The 11,335-nt window shown below is 40.4% G+C and overlaps 1 protein-coding gene across 5 annotated transcripts in view; it reads left to right on the top strand.

The window, feature by feature from the left end:
* The window catches only part of SACM1L (SAC1 suppressor of actin mutations 1-like (yeast)), a 34,595-nt gene that overhangs the window by 16,436 nt on the left and 6,824 nt on the right, over positions 1–11,335 (top strand). For all 5 annotated transcript variants that reach the window (XM_015561286.1, XM_006759641.2, XM_015561285.1 and 2 more), the window contains 8 exons: positions 322–355; positions 1,361–1,462; positions 2,566–2,651; positions 3,465–3,551; positions 4,022–4,090; positions 4,988–5,067; positions 7,313–7,411; positions 9,752–9,890. In XM_015561286.1, coding sequence (XP_015416772.1) covers positions 322–355; positions 1,361–1,462; positions 2,566–2,651; positions 3,465–3,551; positions 4,022–4,090; positions 4,988–5,067; positions 7,313–7,411; positions 9,752–9,890 — 696 coding nt within the window. The remainder of the gene's footprint in view (positions 1–321; positions 356–1,360; positions 1,463–2,565; positions 2,652–3,464; positions 3,552–4,021; positions 4,091–4,987; positions 5,068–7,312; positions 7,412–9,751; positions 9,891–11,335) is intronic.

The following is an 11,335-nucleotide window of genomic DNA, read 5'->3' as shown; positions in this document are numbered from 1 at the left end:
ACATTTTATTTCCCTAGAGGAGTGGAGTCGTTGGAGACAAAGACTGAAAATGAGGGAAGAAAATGTTCTCCAACTGCAGTGGTTTCATTAGTGTTCTAAAATCTGAGTAGTCAAGCCCAAACAATTATAGCACATTCTTGCATTTTCTAATTGAAAAGATAATGTTACATGAGAGAAGTTTCTTTATTAAGTTACCCATAAGATTACTACCTTGTTATACTCGGATGTTACCTCCTCATGTGTGAATACATTTTATATAGTGCTGTTTGTTTACTTTTAAACTATATTTAGTCCTAAATGTAATGTCTGTCTTCATTTCAGGTCCATCGGTTTGCTCTTCCAGTAATACACGGCTGTATCCTTACATGATACTCTAGTTTTCTAGCAGTCTTTGTTTGAATATTGTTACAAGGCAGGTTTAGTGACAGCCTCAAATATTGCAGGAGGAGAGTCTCAAATATTGCAGAATCAAAAACAACTTATAATTCTATAATTATCTAATTGTAAGTTTACTTTAAAAACTAATCTTTATCCTGGAGTTTATAATAAAAATAGGGAGGGAACATGAGCTGGCTGTTGAAGGACAAGCACTGTATGCTGATGAGTGCCTAGAATCAGGACAGTGCCCTGCAGAGATGGAGGTGATCTTCCTGTCTAGGCGATTTTAGAATAGTTTATTCATGAGGAAATAATGTTGTCACAGGCTTAATGTGAAGCTTTAAATTAATGTAGTTTCTTGATTAGAGGTATAGTCACATGTTTTGCATACAGGGAGATCAACAAGATCCAAGGCCCCAAGGCAGGCGCATGCCTGGAGCAGAGAGTGGTGGAGTAATTAGAGAAGTAGCTGTGCCGAGATTATGCAGGGCCAAATAGGCCGTGCCTTTTAGTTCAGCCGTGATGAGAAACTGTTGGGATCTAAATAGAGGGTGGGCATGATAAGACAAAGGAGAGCAAGGGAGGATGCAAGGAATGATTAGGAGGCAGCCTCAGTAATCCAGGTGAGGGGCAAATGTTGCCTAAGACTTAGAGGATAGCAGTTATGGTGGTGAAAATGGGCAGGTTCTAGATATATTTTGCAGGTAGAGCTAACGGGATTTTCTGATAATTTGTACATGGGATATAGAAGAGAGATGGTTTCTGAAAATTTACTCTTTTGACCAGAGTACATGGAAGGAAGCCATCCACTGAGGTGGGGAAGAGCCTAGAGGTGGAGGGAGGCTGAAGAGTAGTCAGGGTTCTATTCGGACATGTGAAGCTTGAGATTTCTATAGACATCCAGGTAGATTTAGTCATACCAAACTCCTCTCTTTCATACACGTGATTTCTCTGTATATTATATTTACTTAATGTAGTTAAGTTATTACTATGCACTCGTGTTCTATTAATGGAAAGTACTTTGATTGGATTCTCATCTCGAGGAGGAGTTGCTTCAGAGCTGGCGTGCGCTATTACGTGAGAGGTAGGAATAATTTTGTCCAGTATGCTGCAGTTCTGGGTTATATCTGTCACTACTGAATCTGACATGACTGTAATCTTTTGTATTTTATTTGTTTTCATTATCATTTGAAAGCCTCAATAGATTCTTATCTGCTGCTTCATTATAAGAATTAGTTAGGTCTTCTGTGCCTTACTCCAGCCACTGTGTTATGTTGCAAACGTTAAGAGACTCTACACTGCTTTTTCCTGCTCTAAGAGGCACTGATCATGTTAATTGCTGGATGTATGACAGCAAGCTGAACTCTGTAGTTTCAGTAACCTGAAATCATAGCAGAAAGTCTTTTCTCTTATTATTCTTGGTTTCTTTGCATGCATAAAGCTAGAATGTGACCTTATGCCTTCAACTTTAAAGATCTACATTTGTTCTCTAGGCTTTGTACTAGCAAATGCTTGTTTCCTTAAACCAAACCTTTAAAATCTGTATTAAAAGTTCCTGTCATTATGAAAAGGAGTTTCTCTTTTTTTTTTTTTTTTGCCAGACTATAAGAGTAAAATGCTGTAGACCTTTAGATAAATCGTAGAAGTTTGGGGCCAGGGAGTTATTTGGTTACTCTCCCTTATTGTAGATAATACAGCAGAGGAAGAAAGACACTAAGTGAGTGAGGTGGTTAAGATCACAGAACCTTCCACCCTCTCAAAATCAATGGAAAAAACATCCTCGGGTGGGGATTAACCAAAAAAACAAACAACAAAACATCCTGGGATTTATGGACAAACTTTCAGGAGTCCTTGAGAATTTGTAATTTCTTTCCTTTACAATATATCTCAAGTTTGAGAAACACTGTTTTTGAGGAATCATAGGATTGTATATGTATAAACAGTTGATATATTACTATTAAATAACAACCAACTTTATTTGTTAACAGGTCCTTAATAACTCCCCTTTAAGCTTGTTTAAAATGAGCATCTATTAGCTTTCTGGTCACGTGTTAATGCATTTGTTTTTATAAGTACTTTCCCACTAATTTGAACTGACTTAATTTTCTCCAAGTTAAACTGAACTAGTGAGTTTCTGGTGTGTTTCTTATGTGATAAACATAGGTAATTTAATTTTTTTCAATTTAGGGATTGATTCTGAAGGCCACGCAGCTAACTTTGTAGAAACAGAACAAATTGTTCACTACAATGGAAGCAAAGCTTCATTTGTCCAGGCAAGTTAACATGTCTGTGGGCAGCCAGCCAGGTGAGCTGGCCTTTCTGCTTGGGTCATAATTTTGTCACGTTATTGAAATTTCTCTCTGCTCTCCTCCTTTTAAAAGTAATATCTTTGTCTGCAATGTGGAACAAGTTCACCCAAAACAAGGGTATTCTATTAACCTGAGAATCAGCTTTCTGGCATTTCCTCCCTTGAATTAAGTCCTTAAAGGAGAGGGTAGGAATAGGAGGTGCCGGGGTTATGGAAAGGAGCCACCTTTCAGCCTAATTCTTCAGACTTGTTCAGGGCAGGGATGATGGGACAGCGGACTCTACCTGCACTGACTTCATTGTGAGATAATCTCCTTTTCTCGTTGCCTCCCTAAGGAGTTGTGGAGCACTTGCTGCTCCAGAGCATTCGGAGCTAAACATATACGTTCATAGACATACTCATTTGAGAATGAATACAGCCATTTTCCAGTTTTATTATAATGCCAGATTATATAACAGACATAACATTAATTTCTACTCAGATAAATGGATTTATTTTAGAATTTAGGGAAACACTAAACTGTACTACACTAGCAACATGCATATACAATCAGAAGCAGAAAAGAGCCTTTCAAATGTATTCCCACAATACATGAACTTTAGATTAGGGGCAGGCACACATGGACTTCTTTCATAGTTGGTAGGTTGTATATATATTTTTCCTTTGTGGTCATTGATATGTATATACCCCTGACAATATGTAAGGTGAGAAAAACAAGTTTACGTGTATGTTTGTTGTTGTTTGTTTGTTTTTTTCACATGTCTCTCTTTTTTTTTAGACTCGAGGATCAATACCAGTTTTCTGGTCTCAAAGACCAAACCTCAAGTACAAACCACGACCGCAGATCAACAAAGTAGCAAATCATGTGTGTATCTTCCATGGTTTCCTTACTGGCTAAAAATAGCCTATTGGCATTGTAATTTACATATAGAGCATGTATTTATTCCTCGTAAGGCAGAATTCATCATCCTCGAGGCCTTTCTCCTTGGTCCTGGCACATAGTGAACCTAAACCAAATGGTTGTAAGATGGCATGTTAGAAATGTGGAAGAACAAGCTGTAGTTGAATGCTATCACACATTTAGATTTTAGAGATTTCAGTAAGATCTGCAACTAGAGTATTTAGTGTGTTCTATTTGATACTGTGCTCCGAGTTAAAGTAGCAATATTGCATCTTGGAGTAGAATGGCTTATAATTGCTATTTACTAGTTGGTATTTAGAATATCTAAAAGACATTTTTCTATAGAGGATATTTAAGGAGATACTTTACATCATCTTATAAGTATTCTTACAGTGTCCTCTGGTAAAGTGAATAACTCTTCTTTTCTTCTCTAGATGGATGGTTTCCAAAGGCATTTTGATTCACAATTAATTATTTATGGAAAACAAGTCATAATCAATCTGGTATGTTTCTTACTTATTTCTAGGGGAGCAGAACAAACTTTTTTTTTTTTAACCTAACATAAAATTCATCATTATCATTTTTAATTGTGCAGTTTAGTGACATTAAGAATGTTGTGCAGCCATCACTACTGACCATTTCCAACTTTTCTTCATACCAAACAGAAACTCAGTATCCATTAAACTTAGCTTCCTATTATCTGTCTCCCCTCAGCCCCAAGTAACTCTGATCTGCTTTCCGTATCTGTAAATTTACCTGTTCAGATACTTGCTCCTTTGTGTCTTGCTTATTTCATCTCACATAAATTTGTTATGGTCCACTCATGTCACAGCATGTATCAAAATTTCATTCCTTTTTAAGACTGAATAATATTCCATTATATGTGTGTACCACAGTTTGTTTATCCATTTATTCATTGATGGACATTGGATTGTTTTGAGCAGAGGTGTAAGAATCCCTGCTCTCCATTCCTTTAGCTATATACTTAGGAGTGGCTTTTTCTTGATTGGACATTTTCTTGGTTGCTGTAAACCTTTGTTTTCCAGAGCTCCTAAGAAGTTGGTTGACAGCTTCTAGTTTTCTCAGTGTTTTTGTAAGGGAACAAGAGCTTAGAGCTTCCTGGTCCTGCATTTTGCTGATGTCACTCTCTCCTTTTATTTTTTTAAAATTTATATTTGTATTTATTGATTTGGGAGAGAGGGAAGAAAAGAGAGAGAGAAAAACATTCATTTGTTGTTCCACTTATTTATGCATTCATTGGTTGGTTCTTGTATGTGTCCTGACCGGGATCAAACCTGCAACTTTGGGACAATGCTCTAGCCAACTAAGCTAGCTGGCCAGGCTATCACTCTCTCCTTTCAAATACATTTAAAGCTATAGTGTTTTTAAATTTTTTACAGGTTAACCAGAAGGGCTCCGAGAAGCCACTTGAACAGGCATTTGCAACAATGGTGTCCTCCTTGGGAAATGGAATGATCAGGTACCTCAATATAAGTTTGTTACAGGTCTTTTCGGATTAGATGTATACTTGCACACATACACAAGTATATAGATCCCACATCCTATGCTATAATAAAAGCCTAATATGCTAAGTGTCTGACCGTTCAACCAGTCACTATGACGTGCACTGACCACCAGGGGGCAGATGCTCCGACCAGTAAGTTAGCTTGCTGCTGGGGTCCGGCTGATTGGGACTGGGCAAGATGGGCTGGACACATCCTGGAGCCCTCCCACAGTCCCTCCCCGGCCCCAGTCGTGCACTGGTGGGGTCCCTTGGCCTGGCCTGCACCTTCTCGCAATCTGGGACCCCTCAGGGGATGCTGAAAGCCAGTTCTGGCCTGATCCCCTCAGGCCAGGCCGAGGGACCCTACCGGTGCACAGGCACCGGGCCTCTAGTATTATATATTTCATAGACATATATTTTAACTTGTTGGTTTTTTAATACTAGATCAATGCATCATTTTGTTGGCGTGAAATTTTCTGGCATAATTTCTATTGCAGAATAACTTCTTAGCAGTTGAGTTTAATTTGAACTTTGCAAAAATTTAGTCCCCGATTAAAATCCCCTTCTAGAGGCTTTGCATCACTATGGTCACTGGGCCACGAATTACATTTCCTTGTGATAGCTTCATGTGGTCTCTGTAGTCGCAGCCCCCTCATGAGCTGGAGCACTTTACTCTGGCATGGTGGCCTTGTCTAGAGCAGCAGCTTGGCCTCTCCTGTAAGTCACCAGGCAGCAGTTGCAAACCCTGTGTAACCTTGTCAACAGAGGGCAATTCTAAGATCAGCAGTTGCCTGTGGAGAGGTGTGAGGTAATGAGTCAGCCCATTTGGAGCTTTCTGTGGCAGGAACTGGGGCGGAGGAGGGGCTGTGCTTTGGTAGGAAGGAGTCACAGACACGGGGAAACTTTCCAAAGAAATAGCACTGGGTTATTTGGGGGTCAGCAGTAGACTAATATATTTTAAATTATCATATTTTCTATTTTATGTAATATTTTATATTTTCAAAATAAAACTATGTAACTCCTTCTTAGAAGATATAACTGTGATTTAGGTGCCAGTGAACTACTTAAATTCTTTGAACAAGTCTAGAGCTATTCCTTCTGGTCAGAGCACTCCAAAAATAACTGTCACAGTGTCACTTTTATTGGAGCTGTCACTGAAAATGCTTCCCTCACTCCTGTCTTCCCAGTGCCAAACCTCTCAGTTGGTTAACCTCTATTTTCATACTTATTTCTAGTTTTGTGTCTAATTTCTCACCTGCAATAATGGAGGTGATAGGAGACCCTTTTTTGACCTCCTTAGAACAAGCCCACAGTCTGGTGATGCCTCGGCAGTTTCTAGGAGCCAGAGGTGTCACCCGAGAGCAGACACTGCCTCTGAATTGAACTCTGTAGACGAGTGCAGTGTCCTTCTGGTCCTACCTTGTGACTCGGCTTGAGCCTGAGAGGGAAGTTAGGCAGAAATGGGACACGTGAGGATCTTCATGTGTCTATAGTGCTCAGGCCCTCTGTCCACTCGTCCCCCCTTAACCTTCAGGAATTGGTTCATGATTTTCCCCTCTCAAGGGGCATTTTTCAGCTCATAGTAGGCTGCCTTCACTGATAAATGTGTTTTGACATTGAAAAGATGTGTGTCTCTTAAGTATCTGATAACGGAACACAGCCCATCATAGATTGACAAACAGGAAAATTCTACCGTGTGTGATGCATAGATATTGGCAACAGGAAATTTCTTCTTAGTATGGTCAGTAACTAACCAGAGTGGGGGCCATTCTGCCTCTGTTCTTCCCTAGTACACAACACCATCTAACCATTTTGAACATTTTAATCACTTTGAAAAACAATACAGTGGGACCCTGTCCTTTGCACACGGGGGTAAAGTATAAACATGTGCCAGATACTCAGTTGGAGAGGGCTCCTTTATACTGCACGCCTGGTTGCTGCACCTGCACTCACTCCGGCACTGAGCTAGGCTGCTCTGTTCTCAGTCTGAGGGCCTCTAGAAGAGCATGTGAAGGCAGGAGTGGGTGCATTTTCCCTCTGTAGGTTATGAGCGAGAGGAGGTGGGTGTGTGCACAGTGTAAACCTGGAGGGAAGGGGGCCTGCTGTCCCAGGATAGCTGTGTGCTGTGATAGAGAGAGGACAGTCAGCTAGGACGGTATTATTGTTAGAGGGAAAGTGAGTATAACCTTTGGTCAGTTTTGAATATCTTTTGTTTTGGTAGATATATTGCCTTTGACTTCCATAAGGAATGTAAAAATATGAGATGGGATCGACTAAGTATTTTATTGGATCGGGTAGCAGAAATGCAGGATGAATTAAGGTAAGCTATTTATTTCCCTGTGGTGGTCGTGGAAAGAGGTCTGTGTATATATTAACCACATTTATTCATTGTCTAGAAGACTTACAAATACATTTCCCTGGGTTGACAGCACTTGTCCATAATATTATTTTTAGAGTTTTCTTTTGTTTTTGTTTTTTTAACATATTTTTTATTGATTTAAGAGAAGAAGGTAGGAGGAGAGATAGAAATAGCAATGATGAGAGAGAGTCATTGATTGGCTGCCTTCTGCACTCCCACACTGAGGGTCGAGCCTGCAACCTGGGCATGTGCAGTGACCAGGAATCGAACCGTGACCTCCTGGTTCATAGGTTGATGTTCAACCACTGAGCCATGCCATCTGGACTAGGTTTTTTTTTTGTTTGTTTTTTTTTAAATATATTTTATTGATTTTTTACAGAGAGGAAAGGAGAGAGATAGAGAGTTAGAAACATCGACGAGAGAGAAACATCGATCAGCCACCTCCCGCACACCCCCCACTGGGGATGTGCCGGCAGCCAAGGCACATGCCCCTGACCGGAACCGAACCTGGGACCCTTCACTCCTCAGGCCGATGTTCTATCCACTGAGCCAAACCGGTCCCGGCTGGACTAGGTTTTTTTATATTGAAAAGATGAGACTTTATAATTTAGAAATATTTTTAAATTCTTAAAAATGACCCATAATGGTATTTTCATTTTTGTGTTTTTATGAATTATCATTCACACATTTATAATTTTTTACATAATTGAAGTTAACTTACACTGTTTAATATTCAGTTGTTTTCACTAAACATTGTTACAGATTTGTGTCATTAGCTTTTCTAGTCCTTGTGAGGCTTGTGTTTAACGGCATTCTGTGTTCCCTTGTGTCATGATACAGTTTCAGTTAAATGCTTTCCTTGGTTGAGTATTTGTTTCCTTTTCTCCTCCTGCCATGAAAGGTTGTGTTGCAGTGAATCACTCTGGGTACATACGTTACTTCTGTTAAATTATTTCCTAAAATAAATTCTTGAGAGTAGAAATTAATGGATCAAAGGGTGTGAATGTCCTCATAGCATTTTTTTGTGTGCTTTTACCATGTTATTTACTGTGTTGTTCACAGGTTTACTGTACGTTGCGCATACGTCAGTCTTTACTTATTTTAAAGCTAGAAGAATGGAAACCATCCTGTCAATTATCTGCCTTAATTAGTATTATCTAGTATTCATCACATGCTGTTCATGCAGTCTGCCAAGCACTTTGACTCCTGTGTGCATTGTGCATTATCATTCACACCTTCAAGCAGCCCAGCGTGGTGCTGTCACCTCCATTTTGTAGATGAAAAAATGTAGGCTTGGAGAGATTAGGTTAATCATGTAAAGTCACACAGCTAGTTAAGTTGCATAAGGAGTAAGGCTAGCAAATCAGTTGCTTGCTGTCAGAGTTCATGCTCTTCGCCTCCATGTGTGTTTGTCGAATTTTCGAGTGCAGAGCATTCTCTGAGGAGATTGTTAACACTGCAGGAGACTCAGGAACTGGAGACCAGGTTGGCTCCAGTGCAGACATCTGGTGGTTAAGGGGAGAAAGGGAGACTGATTCTTCAAATACCCCATTACACCTTATAAATTCTTTATTATTTAAGAAAGGATTTAAAAATGTTTTTAATGTATAACATCCAACCCTTGCTTCAGAAATTCTTAGTTAATTTACCTCCAGATCAGCCACCTTCACTTTGAACAAACAGGGAATTCTGACATGGATACTATAGGGACTGTGTTTCAAGACATCCTGACACATGGGACGGAGGTGGGATGATTATGTCAGGTGAAGCCTTCTCTGGCCTTAGGGAAGCATGGTTGATGCCATGGCAACCTTTACAATCTCCAGCTGAGCTTCTTCACATCTCTTAGGTCAGTGGTTGGCAAACTGGCTTGCGAGCCACATACGGCTCTGTGGCCTCTTGAGTGTGGCTCTTACACAAAATACCATGTGCGGGCACGCATGTACAGTGCGATAGAAACTTCGTGGCCCATGCTCAGAAGTCTGTATTTTGTGGAAGAGCCACACTCAAGGGGCCAAAGAGCCGCATGTGGCTCACGAGCCGCAGTTTGCCGACCACTGTTTAGGTGAAACGACCTGTGATGTTATAGTTGTTGTTTGGATGGGGAGTTCACTTGCCTCAGCACTTCAAACGTCTTTTTGGTCTGTGGTAACCAAGTATCCCTGGATCATGCATTTCCCGTCTGACATTTCAATTTACTGGTTTTAATAATGTTACTGATCGGAGTCCTGTGTTATAAGAGGTATGTCCTTGGTAGATTTAACTGACTTTTATGAGAGTGTTTATACAAATATGTTTTAGTTATTTTCTAGTGGACTCTACCGGCAAGGTGGTGACGAATCAGGAGGGCGTGTTCCGCAGCAACTGCATGGACTGTCTGGACAGAACCAACGTGATCCAGAGTCTGTTAGCTCGGCGCTCGCTTCAGGCCCAGCTGCAGGTGCAGTTCCTCCCTCCCTCCCTTCCTTCCCTTTCTTTTCTTTCTTTCGTTGTCTATTGACTTCAGAGAGGAAGGAAGAAGGAGAAACGTCAATGATGAGAGAATCATTGATCGGCTGCCTCCTGCACGCCCCCTACTTACAATGAAGCCTAAAACTTGGGCATGTGCCTTTAACCAGAGTTGAACCTGGGACCCTTCAGTCCACAGGCCAAGGCTCCATCCACTGAGCCAAACCAGCTAGGGCAGTGATCGGCAAACTCATTAGTCAGCAGAGCCAAATATCAACAGTACAACGATTGAAATTCCTTTTGTGAGCCAAATTTTTTAAACAATATAGGAAGGTACATTGTTATTAACTTAATTAGGTACTCCTAAGGCTTAGGAAGAGCCACACTCAAGGGGCCAAAGAGCCGCATGTGGCTCTCGAGCCGCAGTTTGCCAACCACGGAGCTAGGGCCTTCTCTTCTTTTATTAAACAGTATAGCAAAAAATGAAAGAAACTTCATCTTTAAAAATCAATAACAAAAAACATTCATGTTGCCCTCACCCTAACCCAGCTCATTTTGTTTTTGTGTCTTGCCACCTGTGGCTGTGCATTTCCTGTGGTCGGTATGTGCATGTGCAATTTCAATCTTGCCCTTTCCTCTAGCATCATATATATCATAATTCTTATGGGTTGCATTCAGTTTTACTAAGTCATTTAGGTTGCTACATTGTTGGCTTATAAATAACACTGTAGAGAGGATATATGCATGTATCATTGTTATTTTATTTCCTTCGGGTTAATTCCTGGAAGTTCAATTACTGGGTTAAAGGGAACACACACACACACACACACACACACACACACACACACACACATACACACATACACATACACATATATATTTTTTCACAGGGGTCATGCCATTTTGGATCACTTACACGGACATCAGTAAGTGATCCATTTCATGGAACTCTTGCCAGCATTAGATATTTTCACTTGAAACTTTTTTCTATTTTAATAGTACACATTAGTACCTCCAGGTTTTTTTCATTTGCATTTCTTACTACTGGCCAAGGATATTGACTCCCAGGTAAAAAGCTCTGACACAGTTTTGCTTCATTGAACATCATTGAAATCATGCTGTTTCGGAAAATAGGTGTGAATATTTTCTTCTATTTATGTTTGGACTTAAAAATATGTAGCATCTGCCCTAACCAATTTGGCTCAGTGGATAGATAGAGCGTCGGCCTGCGGACTCAAGGGTCCCAGGTTCGATTCCAGTCAAGGGCATGTTGTACGTTGGTTGCGGGCACATCCCCAGTAGGGAGTGTGCAGGAGGCAGCTGATCAATGTTTCTCTATCCCTCTCCCTTCCTCTCTGTAAAAAATCAATAAAATATATTTTTAAAAAATATGTAGCATCCAACTTTCTAGATCACATTGGCATTTAGTGAGGGGCA

Source organism: Myotis davidii, unplaced genomic scaffold (assembly GCF_000327345.1).
Source record: "Myotis davidii unplaced genomic scaffold, ASM32734v1 scaffold395, whole genome shotgun sequence".
NCBI classification, from domain to species: domain Eukaryota; kingdom Metazoa; phylum Chordata; class Mammalia; order Chiroptera; family Vespertilionidae; genus Myotis; species Myotis davidii.
The sequence above is the reverse complement of the archived record's forward strand: the minus strand, read 5'-3'. Positions and strand labels throughout refer to the sequence as shown.